This window comes from Triticum aestivum, chromosome 4B (assembly GCF_018294505.1).
Source record: "Triticum aestivum cultivar Chinese Spring chromosome 4B, IWGSC CS RefSeq v2.1, whole genome shotgun sequence".
Lineage (NCBI taxonomy): Eukaryota > Viridiplantae > Streptophyta > Magnoliopsida > Poales > Poaceae > Triticum > Triticum aestivum.
The window spans coordinates 410,662,049-410,678,629 of record NC_057804.1 but is presented as its reverse complement, the minus strand read 5'-3'; the positions used below and the strand labels follow the sequence as shown (position 1 = coordinate 410,678,629).

The window sequence follows — 16,581 nt, the reverse complement described above, 5'->3', positions numbered from 1 at the left end:
CACCATGGAATCTCATGTTGCTCTCACTGAGCTTGGACATCGAAATGCCCATCCCTCGGAGGGCCTCAGCATATAGTATATTCAAGCCATTGCCACCGTCCATCAAAACCTTGGTTAGTCGAGTGCCCCCAACGACTGGGTCGACCACCAACGCTTGCCGCCCAGGGGTAGCAACGTGTGTTGGGTGGTCGGACTGGTCGAATGTAATAGGGGTTTTTGACCACTTCAAATATGTCGTCGTTGCCGGAGCAACCATGCTTACTTCTCTGTTAATAACTTTCAGTCGACTTTTGCTCTCGAGGTCAGTAAAAATCACCAAAGTGGCATTGACATTGGGGTAACCTCCATGTTCTTCTTTGTCCTCCTCCTTATCAAACTCTTTGTCCTTTTTACTGGGCTGGCCCTCTCGGAGACTCTGAATCAGGAGTCGACACTGTCGAGTGGTATGCTTGGGAAGAATCAAATTTCCCTCTTCATCCTTTTTGGTGTGTATATGACACGGTAAATCAAGCACATCATTTCCCGCTTGAGATTTCACTTTTTTAGGGGTCCAAGGCCCTTTAGGCTTCCCCTTGAACTTTCCTTGATTCAAAACTGCTTCCTCAGCAGGACCTGCAGACTCAGCTTTTTGTTTTTGCTTCCGACTGGAGTTTCCTCCTCCGGTATCTTGGGCAACTGATTTGTTCTTGCCGCTCCGGAGTCGGTCCTCTTCTTCGTCGTTAGCGTATCGAGTGGAAATCTCCAGCATCCGAGTCAGAGACATGTCTCCGGTCCGACCGAACTTCAGGTTGAGCTCTCTGTAGCGAACGCCTTCTTTAAAGGCACAAACTACTTGGTGCTCTGACACATTCTCCACTGTGTGATGAAGGGTAGTCCATCTCTGGATATAGTCTCTCAAAGTCTCATTCTATTTCCGAACATAATGCTGCAATTCTGCCAAACCAGCAGGTCGCTTGCAGGTGCCCTCGAATGTTTTGGTAAACACTCGGGCTAACTCTTCCCAATTGAAAATGCTCCCAGGGCCAACTTATTTTGTGAGTACAAATGAGATAGCATGAAGCGTTGGTAGTTGTTTTGTTGATAGTATCACAGAGGAAGGACTGACTATTTTGTGGAGCGATGAAAGCATTAGTGTGCAGGGCGATCCAATCTAGTCAAGTCGTTTGGTCTGGTAGCAGTGCTTTTACAGAGAATTTCATCAAGAGACATTTGTTCTGCTGATGAAGATTTTTCAGGCCTAAACCCCCAAACTTTTTTGGTTTGCATACATTTTTCCAGGCAACTAAGCATTGTGCACTAGTGCAGGTTTCCTCTACGGCCCAAAAGAAGGCTCGTCGAATCGAGTCTAGTGTTTTTAGAACACTCTTCGGAATAAGGAAGGCAGACATAAAGTAGATCAGGACGGAGTCGAGTACAACCGACAGTAGGATAATTCTGTCGCCCTTAGAGAGAAGTTTGGCCCGCCAGCCTGTCAAAAAATTCCGGCATCGTTCTATGATTTGGAGGAAAGCATTAGTAGGTAAGCGTGTGGGTGCTAAGGGTAGTCCTAGATAAATTTGCGGGAAGGTGGAGGTCGTGCACTGCAGTGTGGTGGCAATGTCGGCTGCGAGAACAGGGCAGACGAACATAGGTACAAACGTGGTTTTTGTGAAGTTTATAGTGAGGCCAGTTGCCATAGCGAATTTGTGGAGTATGCTTTTTAGCTGTATGGATGCGTCGTTCGAAGCCTTGGTAATGATGAGAGTGTCATCGGCGTACTGCAAAATTGTTGGCGACAGGTGTCATGTGGGGCACGTCTTACAGACGTGGGCCGCGCGGCCAGGAGCAGCCGACGGCCGCATCAGGCAAGGCGCAGGCTGGACAGGAGTCCTGATCCGGGCACATTAGTTCCTAGACTAGTTTATTTCGTATAGATTTCTAGTTTGTTATTAGCCCATGGGGCCTTTATATATCAGATAGTTAGCACCCTTTAGGGATAAGCAATAAAGTTATTTCCTTCTATCTTCCCCTCCCGCATCATAGAGCAGCCAGGCAAAAACCCTAGCGCTCCTATCCACCGCGACTACGAACTACGTAGTCGAGGTCCTGCTGTCTTGGGCACCGAGGCCCTTGACAACTTGGTATCAGGTTCCAGGCGATCCTCCTCCTCGTCCACGCTCCATCCGCCGGCCGCTTTCCCCCCTGTGTCTGCGCCCAGCTCCCCGACATCGCCACAATCCGCTGCCGCCTCGGTCACTTCCGGCATGGCAGAACCGACCACCGCGGATCTGGCTAAGATGATCGAGGCCTTGACGGCCACGGTGACGTCCCTGCAGTCGTCCGTCACCGCACTCCAGAAGGACAAGTCCTCCTCTTCGTCCAGCGCTGCCGCCGCCCATGATGGGCAGCACCACAATGATCGGCCGCCCAGGTTCCAGAAGATGGACTTCCCCAAGTTCGACGGCAAGTCTGATCCGCTCGCCTTCATCAACAGATGCGAGTCCTTCTTCCATCAACAACGGATCGCCGAGGAGGAGAAGGTGTGGATGGCGTCCTACAATCTCGAGGGTCCTGCCCAACTATGGTATATGCAGGTCCAGCGCGACGAGGGCACACCTCCGTGGCGCCGCTTCTCCGAGCTGCTCAATCTCCGCTTCGGGCCACCGCTGCGCGCTAACCCGCTGGGCGAACTAATGGCGTGCAAACGCACGACGTCCGTCGTCGACTTCCAGGAGCGGTTTGAGGCACTCCTTCCCCGGGCAGGCACCTTATCCGAGACACAGAAAGTGCAGATCTTCACCGCGGGACTCCAGCCACCCCTCAGCCTCGACGTGGAGATCCATAACCCACAGTCCCTCGCCGTCGCCATGAGCCTCGCCCGCAAATTGGAGCTGCGCGACCAGTGCGCGCTTTCCGCCGCGCCACCGGTGCGTTTTCCACAGAAGGGCATCCTGCCGACACCAGGACCATGCCTCGCGCCCCCCGCTCCGGCCCCACCAGCCGCACCTCAGCAGGGCCACAATCTGCCGGACGGACGCCCAATCAAGCGTCTCTCCCAGACAGAGATGGAGGAACGCCGTCGCCTGGGCCTTTGCTTCAACTGTAACGAGAAGTTTGGCAGGGGCCACAACCGCGTGTGCCAGCGCATCTTTCTCCTCGACTTAGCGCCGAACGACGACGACGACGACGCGGCCTCCGCCACTGATGATGCATCGCGGGCCGACCCTCAAATCTCGCTCCACGCGATCGCCGGCGTGCGCACGAGTGAAACCATGCAGATGCAGATTACTCTCGGAGGTGTCTCCCTCCTCGCCCTGATCGATTCAGGCTCCACCCACAACTTCATCGCCGAAGAGGCGGCCACTCGTGCTACGTTACCGCCCCCCACCACAGAGAAGATGCGCGTCACGGTGGCCAACGGCGAGCGCGTTCCGTGCCAGGGCGCGTACCGCGTCGTGCCCTTCCGCATCGGCCACGAGGAGTTCGCGGAGGATTTCCTCGCCTTGCCGCTCGCGGGCTACGACATCGTCCTGGGCACGCAGTGGCTGGCATCGCTCGGACCGATCCTGTGGGATTTCCGAGCCCTCTCCATGACATTCTGGCGGCAGGGCCATCGGGTGTGCTGGCACGGCATTGCAGGACCGGACGGGCCAGCCCTAAAATCATGCAGCGGCCGCGACTTCCTGGACGCCATCATCACCGAGTTCGACGGCATCTTCGCCGACCCCTCCGGCGTGCCACCGCCCCGCAGCCGCGATCACGGCATCACCCTGCTACCTGGTTCCGCCCCGGTGGCCGTCCGTCCGTATCGATACCCGGCCGCGCACAAGGACGAGCTGGAGCGTCAGTGCGCCGCCATGCTCGCCCAAGGTATCATCCGTGCGAGTTGTTCCGCATTCTCGTCCCCGGTACTGCTGGTCCGCAAGGCCGACGGGTCCTGGCGCTTCTGCATCGATTATCGCGCCCTGAACGCCATTACTGTCAAGAATGCGTTCCCGATTCCGGTGGTGGACGAACTCCTCGACGAGCTACGGCACGCTCGTTTCTTCACCAAGCTCGATTTACGTTCCGGCTACCACCAGGTGCGGATGCATGCGGAGGACATCCCGAAGACAGCTTTCCGTACTCATGACGGCCTCTACGAGTTTCTGGTGATGCCGTTCGGACTCTGCAACGCGCCGGCCACGTTCCAGGCCCTCATGAATGATCTGCTGCGGCCATACCTGCGCCGTTTTGTTCTCGTCTTCTTTGACGACATCCTCATTTTCAGCGAGACATGGGCTGACCATCTCCGACATGTGCGCACCGTCTTCACGGTCCTGCACCAGCACCGGCTCTTCGTCAAGCGCTCCAAATGCGCGTTCGCCGTTGAATCAATCGCATACCTGGGTCACACCATCTCCGCTGCAGGCGTGGCCATGGATCCGGAAAAGGTGCAGGTAGTGGCGGACTGGCCGCAACCACGCTCGGCGCGCGCGGTTCGGGGCTTTCTCGGCCTTGCGGGGTACTACCGCAAGTTTGTCAAGGACTTTGGCGTGGTTGCCGCGCCCCTGACGGCCCTCCTTCGCAAGGATGGTTTCTCTTGGTCGCCGGAGGCGGCAGCAGCTTTTAACACCCTCAAGACGGCAATCACCACGGCTCCCGTCCTCGCGTTACCGGATTTTACACGGCCGTTCATCGTCGAGTGTGACGCATCGACGTACGGTTTCGGGGCCGTCCTTCTTCAGGACCACCACCCGGTGGCTTTCTTTAGCCGGCCAGCCGCGCCACGTCACCGTTCCCTGGCAGCGTATGAACGGGAACTCATCGGCCTGGTGCTCGCGATTCTCCATTGGAGGCCGTACCTATGGGGGCGTCAGTTTGTGGTAAAAACGGATCATTACAGCCTCAAATTTCTGCTTGACCAGCGTTTGGCCACCATCCCGCAGCATCATTGGGTTGGCAAACTCCTGGGATTCGACTTTACGGTGGAGTACAAGGCAGGTAGTACCAACACGGTGGCGGATGCACTTTCCCGCCGTGACACGGAGGAGACGACGATCATGGCGGTCTCAGGGCCTCGTTTCGACTTCATCAATCGCCTCCGGCAAGCGACGTCCACTGATCCGGCGCTCGTCACACTGCGGGAGGATATCACGGCAGGTGCGCGGCAACAGCCTTGGGCGCTCTCCGACGGCCTCGTTACTTTCAACGGCCGCCTCTACATTCCGCCGTCATCCCCGCTACTCCAGGAGATTCTCAGTGCCGTGCACGATGATGGGCATGAAGGCGTCCTGCGCACATTGCATCGTCTCCGCCGCGATTTCCACGCACCTAACCTTCGCAAGACGGTGCAGGAGTACGTCCGCACTTGCGGTACTTGCCAGCGGTACAAGTCCGAGCACTTGCACCCCGCTGGGCTGCTACTGCCGCTGCCGGTACCCACGGGCGTGTGGACTGACATCGGCATCGACTTCGTGGAAGCGCTTCCTCGAGTAGGCGGGAAGTCTGTCATCCTCACCGTGGTGGATCGCTTCAGCAAGTATTGCCATTTTGTGGCGTTAGCCCACCCATACACGGCAGAGTCAGTGGCACAGGTGTTCTTCGCTGAGGTTGTTCGTCTCCATGGCGTGCCGCAGTCCATGGTCTCTGACCGCGACCCCGTCTTCACCTCCGCTTTTTGGCGAGAGCTCATGCGCCTCACGGGGACAAAGCTGCACATGACGTCAGCATTTCACCCGCAGTCGGATGGTCAAACGGAGGCTGCTAACAAGATCATTGTGATGTATTTACGGTGTCTTACCGGGGATCGTCCCAAGCAGTGGCTCCGGTGGCTTCCCTGGGCTGAGTACATATACAACACCGCCTACCAGACAGCAACCCAAGAGACTCCGTTCAAGCTTGTGTATGGCCGTGACCCTCCCACTATTCGCTCTTACGAGCCCGGCGACACACGGGTGGCTGCAGTGGCCAGGAGCATGGCTGAGCGCGACGAACTTATCGAGGACGTCCGCTATCGTCTACAACAGGCACAGGCGGTCTATAAGTCCTACTACGACAGACGTCATCGGGACATTCGGCATGAGGTGGGCGATTGGGTTTGGCTTCGCCTTCGACAGCGCGCCACGTCCTCTCTCAACTTGCCAACCAGGGGCAAGCTCAAGCCACGATTCTATGGGCCGTACCGCATTTCAGAAGTGATCAACGACGTGGCATACCGTCTTGAGCTTCCGGCACGCTCGCGCCTCCATGACGTGTTCCACGTGGGCCTCCTCAAGAAGTTCTTCGGCATTCCTCCAACTACACCGCCGGGATTGCCTTCGATCCACAACGGGGCGGCTGTTCCAGAACCAGAGCGCGTGACTCGTGCGCGCCTAGCACGCGGCGTTCGCCAGCTACTCGTCCACTGGAAGGGTGAAGCAGCTTCGTCAGCTACATGGGAGGATCTTGACAGTTTCGTCGAGCGCTACCCCGCTTTTCAGCTCGAGGACGAGCTGCTCGTCGAGGGGGGGAGAGATGTCATGTGGGGCACGTCTTACAGACGTGGGCCGCGCGGCCAGGAGCAGCCGACGGCCGCATCAGGCAAGGCGCAGGCTGGACAGGAGTCCTGATCCGGGCACATTAGTTCCTAGACTAGTTTATTTCGTATAGGTTTCTAGTTTGTTATTAGCCCATGCGGCCTTTATATATCGGATAGTTAGCACCCTTTAGGGATAAGCAATAAAGTTATTTCCTTCTATCTTCCCCTCCCGCATCATAGAGCAGCCAGGCAAAAACCCTAGCGCTCCTATCCACCGCGACTACAAACTACGTAGTCGAGGTCCTGCTGTCTTGGGCACCGAGGCCCTTGACAACAGGTGTGAGAACAGAGGGTGGCTAAGATGTAGAAGGTTGTAGTCTTGCTGGATCATCTGTTGCAGTAGGTCGGCGACAATGATGAAGAGATAGGGCGACAACGGGTCTCCTTGGCTTCAGAAGACTTTGGTTTTGACCAGACAAAATGTGCACTTTTGCTTCTTCTATATACACTCAAGTTACAACAATCACACTAGTCTATGGGCGTACACATACAGTCCTTATCAAAAATCAAACTTCAGGAGGCACATCAAAAGATAATAAACATATGGCATGCCCCGAAAACGTCAAAATACGCTAGCACAGATCAAACTGTCTTGGCATGGTGTTCTCGAGATGAAGAAAAAGGTGCATTTTGACTCTACTGATATATTCTACCATTTTCTTCATGCAAGAACACGAGCACAAGACCTGCGCATAACATGTGAAACATCAGCCGCCAAATTGCTCTGAGGAAAGCTACTCACTCCAGCTATCCTCGTCATCGTCATCAGCAACCGCCTGTTTTTAAAAGAAGAATGTGTCATCTCGGTACCGTGCCATATGATAAAGCTACTGTCAGCTGAAACTTCTAGCAAGATATATACACGATGAAGCGAGAGGGTTTAACCTGGTGAATCGCGTTGGCCCTCTCGAGAATGGCCGCCACTTGCAAGTTTGTTCTTGGACCACCCATCACATTTGGTCTCTTTGTAACAACCGGTTTCAAGTTGAAAGTCTGCAAACAAAGCATGTTAATATTAAAGATATAATCTAGCTGAACAACGATGTTGTTTATGTGCAGGGTGAAGGCTTACCTTGTTCTTTATCTGATCCAGCACTGTGTTCTTCTCATCTGAAAGCTTACTTGATGGCTGAACCAAAGTTGGAGCCTTTCTCAGCTACAAACATGAAAAGAAAAAATTAAGTCAATATACTCAGGGTGATGATCTTAAAGTGGTGGGGAAAAAACGCAGAACATGGAAGTACTCCCTTCGTTCGGAATTACTCGTCTCGAAAATGGATGTATCTAGAACTAAAATACGTCGAGATACATCCATTTCTGTGACAAGTAATTCCGAACGGAGGGAGTAGTTATATTGTATACCATGCTTCTATCATGAGAAATAACTTGAAGCAGAGGATATCTAGGTAGTTCTGGCACTGAATGAGCAGGCAACTTTGCTAGTTCCTCTTCTAATGCTGAAGAGAAATCCCTAACCATGTCATTGGATTTATCTTCCTGCTGCACTGAGAAGTCAGGATTCTGAATATCATCTTGACAAGGAAGCCCATTTGGTTTGTTTTCTTCTGAATCTGTAGTTGTGTTGCTATCTGCTGCTGACAATTCCTCCTTTTGGTCAGAGCTTTCATGCTCCACAGTGGTCTTTTCAATTGGCAAACCACTGGTATGAATGCTACTGCAATCAGAAACTCCATTTATGAGCTGTTGTTTTCTCTCTTCCTCCTGCTTCAGTATCGGTTTCATATCTACGAGCTCAGACCAAGCCTCCTCTGGAATTACTATAAGCTCAGGCGGCTTAAAAGTGTGCATGTCGTCGCCTACTGAAGTAACGTCTGTGTTGCACTTGACTTCTGATGAGCAAAATAGATTAGAAGACTGCACATCACACTCTTTGTATCCTTCTTGGACATTATTTTCTTGAGAATCACTCTCAGGTAACAGATCTGTCCGAGTCTCACTACAAAGTGTTGTTGCCTGTGCCATTTCCTTCTGCGAACTAAAACAATTGTTCCAGCCTATTTCCTGAACATTTTCAGATTCTTGATTTGTTTCGCCTGGTGCAGAGTTATTTTCATTTTCTAGCTGTTTCACTGGAGGTTTTGGCCTTGGTGGTCTCCCCAATTTTGCAAATAAAGATGTGGATCCTGTCTGAAGCTTGGTCGCTCGCCACTGCACCGGCGGAAGAGGTGGAAGTGGTGGTGTTTCTTCAGTATCTTCAGAAGAACTAATCTCTTGTAGATTTATATTACTTGATGGAGCAGGAAGCACGTTCAATGACTTCTTCATTAAACCACTAAGCATCCAATCAAAACTTGAAATGCTGGGCAGCGGCAAATCAGTGGAGTCCGGAGCCAATTGATCTGCAAAAATGTCAGTGCTGATGCTGTTGCATGGATTAGGCGGTTCTTCATGCAATTCATGTATTTCCCCTGTGTTTACAGTTGGATCTGGAGTGGCAGACATCATAGATGAGCTGTGCAGTTGCAGTTGCTCATTTTGGTCTAGAAGTTCACAGCTACCGAGAACTGTATCTTGTGGTAAACTAGTTTCTGGATGTGGACAGCACTGTTCATCATCTGGCAAGGCAGCCTCACTGCTGACTACTTGTTCAGTCACAACTTTAGGTAGTCCCGTTTCCGCGACTGTTTCCAGCAATGTGACATGCTCCATTTCAGTGCTGTAGTTGTCTGGGCCTTCACTTGCTACTGCAATATCTGCATCTTTGAGAGTGAATGGAGTTACATGGCAAGGATCATCAGATTGCTTGGATGAAATCGGCGAGGAGATCACATCATCTAGAGCCACATGCTCTCCTATGTTCTCTGTGATTTCGTCCTCCGATGCATTCTCATCAGATTCACTGCATCCATCAGCATCTTCCACGTTCACACGCTCTTCGCAAATGCACACTTCTTTCAAATCTTCACCCATATCAGATGCATTTTCAGAAGCACCTTCGGTATGTATATCCTCAGTGTGCTCTTGAATAAGCTCTGATGCATGATTGAGCATGCCAACAGATGAATGCTCATCAGGTGCCGCAACCGCCCATCCTTCCTCTTCTTCTTCATCGTCTTCTTCTTCCTCTTCTCCATCTTCTTTGGGACTCGGTGATACGATGTCTGTCAGGTAGACATCGATGTGCTCAAAACCATTTTCATCAGGCACTGAATCTTGTGGACTGTCAGCAGTTGGAACCTCATGGTTTGACTCTTGATCCACTACTTCCAGCTGGCATTCCCTTGAACCAACATCATCTTGGGGTGAATCAAAAGAAATGCTCTTCCTGAAACTTTCCTCCATGGTTTCAATAGGAGGGTGAGCCATTTTCCGACACTTGACGTCGAATCCATCGCCATTCGCTTCAAACTCATACAAGTCAGTATCTTGAGTGCCATCACACTTGAGCTCAAGCAGCTCCTTTGCCATGTTACGGAGGGAATCAGAGAATGGGTCATGCTTCTTGGAGAGTTTCCTGGGCAGAATGCCGACTTTTGAGGCAAACAGCTCCATGCTTTCGACACACCTCTTGCTCGCTGTTTTCTTGAAGGAAATGGCCGAAACATTGTTCCCCTTGGCCTTTTTAGTAGCATCAGCTGTACCATCGGATGTAGCATTACTGACAATAGCATTACCACTGGACTCGGTAGCTAATTCCCTTGTATCAGGCTCTGAAAGAAGTATGTCCCCAGTAAGCAGTTCCTCCAAGGAAACAGTCCTCTCATGCTCGCAAGAAACCGGCTTTTCTTGTGAAAACAATTCCTCCAACGAGCTAGTCCTCTCGTGTTCACCACCAACAAGTTTGGCTTCCGTTACACAGACAGTGACATCTCCTTCGGAGTGATCAGCCTCGTCTCTGTTTCCTGAGCCAACATCTGAAGAGCAAGAGTCCTCCTTTTTACTGAAGGTACTAGACCTGGAGACGGCGGCGCCCTGAGCATCAGAGCACATCTTGCCTAATGCAAAGGCACCTTGTCCACCATGGTCCCTGTGCTCTGAGTCAGACCCCATTGTGGTGAGTGTGTCCACGTAAATATCAACTTCAGAGCTGTATCCCTTGCTGCTTCCTGCTGAACAGCTTGACGGTGTTTCTTGGGAAGTCGACCTCCTCTTGCGTGCTGTGGCGTAGTAGCCTTCCTTGCCCTTCTCAGTGGTGCTGGAAGTGTCCACCATGATATCTCTCTCTTCGACGTTTGTGTCGGGTGAGTCGGTGAAAGATATCTGCACCTCTGATCGATCCATGGAGAAGGTTTTCTCCTCTGGTGAAGCCTTTTCATAAAGATCCTGCATCTGCGGTCTGAAGCTTCGGAACACGGTCCCGTTTAGTTGTCGGTGCTTCAGTCTTTGGCGCCTTGTCGGGACTTCATCCAACACTTCACCCGATAAATCAGTCTTGAACCTATGCAGGGAAATGGTAAGTTTGTTTGAGAAGGAATAAACAGAGAATAATAAAGTTACACTTAGCAGAAGATTTTTGTTGTTCTTATGGGGGATGGGGGTGTACCTTGAGTCATTGTTGGCTCCATCAGAAGCTCTGAAAATCTCAGCATTCTGCAGGTTCGGCCTGATCTCCTGCAAAAGGAAGGAACAAAATATGTTGAATATCCTTTCCAGATAAACAGTTAGCACAAGAAACTTTCAGTCCAGAATGTTATTCTGATTTACGCTATTAGGGTTATATCAACAAAGATTACAACTGAGTGAACTAGTGCATATGAACTTAATGCAATAACAGCACTAGAGATTAACAGTTGATTACCATGGTTCTAATTGGTCTTCTTTCTGTTCTCATTCCTTCCTGCAGCATTCTGGAACATGCGGAATCTGTCTTGAAGAAGGCCGGGTCTGAGTATCTCTTCATGCACGTTCCCTCGCCGCCAATATCATACCTGAAAGTTGACCAAACTTTCATAAACACAAGTACATCGCTTCACTACCTCCAATTCACAAAAGACAGAAACTCATCATACTTGTCAAGCATGAACAATCTTGGAGGCCCATGGCCTGCTTGATGGAATCCATGATGAAGCAAGGCGTGTCGCCCGTCGTCACAACCCCATGGTCCACCCTCAGGTTCGCATGCCAATCAACTCCTGCATGAGCATGGCAACGTTATCTCAGTGCAGCAAAAAGAGAAAAACTACAAGCAGTCCAAAGATGCAGGTTTACAGTGCTGAACCCACCCCTGTTAGAAGCTATGTACAGGTAATCTCTCTGACAGACGTCTTTCTCCAGGAGTGGCAACTCTGTCTCCAGCTGCTGCACCCGGAGCACGAGACCATGCCCCCGCGCCGACGCGGTCATCACCTCATCATACAGCCCGTGGAACACCTCTGCCGCAAATCTGCTCACGAATGATGATGCCATACGATGGCATCATGGTCAAGACGTCAAGTTATGAATTCTGATGCGTCTTCCTATAATTGTACTAGTACGTTATAGCTAAAAATTGAAGTGGCTGCAGAAATTTCGTCTCAGAAGAAAAGTGCTTACTAATTAAATGCCACTGCTTGTTATGGCCGGCCGGCTTAGGCCCGCAAGTTATCTTAGTTTTTATTTTCAGATTAGGCAAGTTATCTTAGGTTGATTCTTCTACAAGTTATCTAGGATATAAATATAGGTTGTAAGACTCTTGTTGAAGGCAAGCAATAAGAAGAATATTATCTCCTATTGCCCGGCTCCCTGAGGAGCCGGAACCCTAGCCGCCAACAGCCCTAGCCGCCGCCCCTCTCCTAGCCGCGACGGCGCCCTGCCGCCGGCGCGCCCGATCCTCGCCACGTCTCCCTCCATCCTTCCCTTACCACCTATGCCCTAGACCTGGTAGAGTACTTGATCCTACCAATTTGGTATCAGGTAACCGGGTTTCAACCATGTCTCCGCCAATTCCACCGCCACCACCACCGCTGCCCGCCAACTCCTCCACCACCGCCGCCTCTGCGCCGGGCGTCACGGCCTCGCTCTCGGCGGGCACCACTGCGTCGCTCTCAGCGCCGGTCCTAACGGCACCCGGCACCACGCCGGGCCAAGGGCAGCCACAGGCCCCCGTCCAACACTCGCCGCCGCCATCACCTCCCCCGCAGCCGCAACAGTTCACGCCGGAGGCCATGGCGGGCGTCCTCAACGACCTCGTCACCGCGGTTCAAGGGATCCGCCTCTACCTGGCAGGTCCGTACGGGCCGCCCCCACCACTCCATCCAGCCATGGCCGCGGGTCAGCAGGCGCTTCCGTGGTACTCGGCACCGGGGGCCATCACCGGACTCCATCCAGCCATGGCCGCGGGTCAGCAGGCGCTTCCGTGGTACTCGGCACCGGGGGCCGTCACCGGAGGCTACCCGGCGCTCCCCGCCCCAGCGGCCGCACGGCCGCCTTGGGCGCAGTGGCCGCCGCATATCACGCCAGCAGCCCCGCCACTTCTCGCCACCACGAGGCCGCAGTGGCCCACCTGGACCGCGCCGGCCGCGCCGTCCTCCGTCGCGCCCTACCTTCCAGCGGCCTCGGAGCAGGGTCCTCCACCGGCCCCGCCCAGCCCTAACCTGGGCACCGGCGCCTCGGAGCAGGGCCAGACCCAGCAGCTTCTTCCGGCGTCACCGCCGGCCCCCACGCCGCAGGCGCCGGTGCAGCTCCATCAGGCGCCGCCGCCATCGACAGTACCACCACCCGCGCCTAGGGCTACGGGTCGGCCCCTGCACCAGGTGCAGTTTCCACCGTCACCATCGCCGATCCCCGCTTGGGCGACCGGCTCGTCTTCGGGGCCGGTCTACTCCACGGCGCCGGAACACCCGACGCCCTCCCTGCGGTTTGATCACCCCTCCAGCTCGGCGAACTACGCCCCGGCGCTTCCCGACCCGGCATACGCGCCGGCGGCAACTACGGCCGCCCCCGGGCACGGCGGGCCGACACCCCCTCGCTTCGCCAAACTGGACTTCGCCACCTACGAGGGCACGGAGGACCCCCTCAACTGGCTCAACCAGTGCGAGCTGTTCTTTCGAGGGCAGCGGACGCTCGCTTCGGATCGCACCTGGCTCGCGTCCTATCATCTTCGAGGCGCAGCGCAGACCTGGTACTACACCCTCGAGCAGGACGAGGGCGGCATGCCACCATGGGAGCGCTTCCGGGAGCTTTGTCTCCTCCGGTTCGGGCCTCCTATCCGCGGGAGCCGACTGGTGGCCCTCGGCCGCTTACCTTTCACATCCACGGTGCAGGACTACGCCGACCGCTTCCAGGCCCTGGCGTGCCACGCGCCGGGCGTCTCCGCCACTCAGCGCGCCGAGTTATTTGTGGGCGGTCTACCGGACCATATCCGCATGGACGTGGAGCTTCGGGGACCCCAGGATCTCCAGTCGGCCATGTATTACGCCCGCACGTTCGAGTGCCGCGCGGTGGCCATCCAGCAGGAATCACCGTCCCAGACTACTGGGTCGCTACCCGGACCGGATTCCGCGCAGGGTCGGCCTGTGCAGGCTTCTGCGGCACCCCTTGCCGCGACCGCGGGGCGCCCGTTCCGCCGGCTCACCCCAGCTGAGATACTCGAGCGTCGCCGCCAAGGGTTGTGCTTCAACTGCGACGAACCCTACAAGCCCGGCCACGCCTGCCCGCGACTCTTCTACCTGGAGGTGGCAGACTACATTCCGAAGGACGTCGTCGCCGCTGACCTGGCCGCCCCAAATGTCAAGAAGGTGTTTGACGCTGGTTGATTACCTCGAAGAGTTCAAGCAAGCGCTTCCCCACCTTGCAGCTCGAGGACGAGCTGTTTGTGCAGGCGGGGAGAAGTGTTATGGCCGGCCGGCTTAGGCCCGCAAGTTATCTTAGTTTTTATTTTCAGATTAGGCAAGTTATCTTAGGCAAGTTATCTTAGGTTGATTCTTCTACAAGTTATCTAGGATATAAATATAGGTTGTAAGACTCTTGTTGAAGGCAAGCAATAAGAAGAATATTATCTCCTATTGCCCGGCTCCCTGAGGAGCCGGAACCCTAGCCGCCAACAGCCCTAGCCGCCGCCCCTCTCCTAGCCGCGACGGCGCCCTGCCGCCGGCGCGCCCGATCCTCGCCACGTCTCCCTCCATCCTTTCCTTACCACCTACGCCCTAGACCTGGTAGAGTACTTGATCCTACCACTGCTACACCAAAAGATCATAAGACTAAGAACACTGGAGATTGAACTAGTACTATGTCCTAACATGTGGCTTGAGTGCAATTCAAGAACCTCTGAAACATTGAAGCAAAACACAAGGATATTATAGCTGAGTTGTACACTTGTACTGAACCCCCTCGCATAAAAAAGCATAAAAGAAAGAAAATCTGAAGTTGATGAAGAACGGAAAAGCCAACGATCGTCTCCATCGATCCCAAGAACAATTTGTGATTCAGCACGCCGTAATTCTAGATTCTTAGGGGTCAAACTCTGGTTACTTTTAGAGCAGTATTGTATTGTCATTGCTTCAACCTTGAGGCTCTATAGAATAATCAAAGTTTTTTTTTCTACCAGTACATGAATGGGAACATAAGATTGAATAATGGTGGAAGTTATATGATGACAAGAGAGTGCTTGATCACAACCAAGAAAAAGAAACTGATCTCTGTTGCCTAGCAAGGACAAGACTATCAACAACAACAGTTAACCACCTCGAAGTCAAGGGCGCTAATCCATACATCAATCACCTACTTTACTTGGTCCGAAAAAGGGTCTGAAAACCACCGAATTTGTTCAAAAGAAAAGCATTAGGTGATCTACCTGCTGTCAACACCACTGACCCAGCAATGCTGATGATTCATGACGCAAAAACAATAACAATCCAAAACGTTTGCAAGAATTCATGGGATAGAAGAAAAGAAGAGAGAGACTCAAAGGAAAGAAAGAAATCCGAGATAGCAAGGGAGGGAGCAGCATGGACGTACTCTGCGAGGTCGCCGAGCTGGCGGAGGAGGCCGACGAGGCCGGCGGTGGCGACGCCGTCGAGGACGGCCTCGGGGTCGTGCTGGTCGGCCCGCTTGTAGAGGTCGCGGCCGCCGAGGGAGTACTCGTTGGCCACCGTGTGCCTTGACAGGGGCATTGTTGTTCTTGGTTGCTCCGGCCGGGAGCTCTCTTCCCGCCTCCTGCTGCTCCTGCAGCAGCAGCAATGGCAGCTTTTCTGGGTTGATTGCCGATCCCGGTGGCTCAGGCAGAGGCAGGAGCGCAGAGGTCTAGGAGGATCCTCCTGTCCCGGTGGCTTTACAGTTTTGGATGGATTGGTGCCTGCCGCTAAATGTAAGCCTGAAAAGGTTCGGCGTGGCCGGTGTTGTTTACGGCGGTGGTCTTTCTGTTTTTCCCTGTGCCTCTTTCTCGTACTTCCAGGGCGCTCAGCGCATAAGCAGAGAGAGAGAAAAGAGAAATCTCAGGGGAGGGAGCGAGATTAAAAGGGTTACTCGTAGCTAATTGCGCTGTTTCTCTCTCTTGGTTTGCTCTCCGCGGCAACGAGGGGCCCGCACATAGTCGGCCTAGTGCATCATGTGAACTTGTTAATGCACAATGATGCTTGGTACTCCATTCCTGCAGCGGAACTTGTTAAGTGTGATCCCCTTCACTGCCGTGCCCGTGCGTAACTAAGTTCGAAGGTGGTTTCGGAATGACTTTCCACGCCGTCTGCAAAGGCAGTTTTAACTGCCGAGTGCCAACGCCAAGCTTCCCATGAGCACCTTTGCACTTGCGCAGAGTAAAATTTACTTACGCAGCTCCTGCTCCGTGTGATTATTCAGATTTTCACTTACAAGCCTGTTTAATCCCGTAAGAATCAGGAAGGGCATCCAAATCCAACGAGAGACAACGGTCACAGGGCAAAACCAGCTAGTTTGATGCCTTTTTACGTGTCACATGGTGTCGTTACACGACGAAAACATGACTCACAAGCGCGGTAGGCTACAAGATTTTGACAGGACAAAACGGTGCCCAACCACAACACCCTACAAAGTCCCCAACCCCACAGCACACTATCTGTAGCCTTGTAACAACCAGCCAGCATAAGCGTAGGACCAGCATAGGTTGCCCGAGCGAGCGAGCACAAACACAG

The 16,581-nt window shown here is 53.5% G+C and overlaps 1 protein-coding gene across 2 annotated transcripts; it reads right to left on the bottom strand.

Moving 5' to 3' along the window:
- Positions 1–6,959: 6,959 nt before the first annotated feature.
- LOC123092403 (protein SCAR2) lies at positions 6,960–16,434 on the bottom strand. Of its 2 annotated transcripts, none has more exons than XM_044514174.1 (9): positions 15,434–16,434; positions 11,722–11,882; positions 11,509–11,631; positions 11,298–11,427; positions 11,043–11,110; positions 7,901–10,937; positions 7,611–7,694; positions 7,424–7,531; positions 6,960–7,314 (listed from the first exon to the last, which is right to left on the bottom strand). In XM_044514174.1, exons 3-9 carry the CDS (start codon positions 11,517–11,519, stop codon positions 7,273–7,275), a joined length of 3,480 nt encoding a protein of 1,159 aa, XP_044370109.1. In that variant the 5' UTR covers positions 11,520–11,631; positions 11,722–11,882; positions 15,434–16,434; the 3' UTR covers positions 6,960–7,272. The 2 variants fall into 2 exon arrangements, with proteins under 2 accessions (XP_044370109.1, XP_044370110.1); XM_044514175.1 differs by having other exon boundaries at positions 8,015–10,937.
- Positions 16,435–16,581: the final 147 nt, after the last annotated feature.

Coding starts and splice junctions, on each gene's coding strand:
- LOC123092403 (XM_044514174.1), bottom strand. Junction 7,695..7,900: donor TTTCTCATGATAGAAGCATG/GTATACAATATA, acceptor TCATGTTTGTAG/CTGAGAAAGGCTCCAACTTT. Junction 7,532..7,610: donor TGGATCAGATAAAGAACAAG/GTAAGCCTTCAC, acceptor CTTTGTTTGCAG/ACTTTCAACTTGAAACCGGT.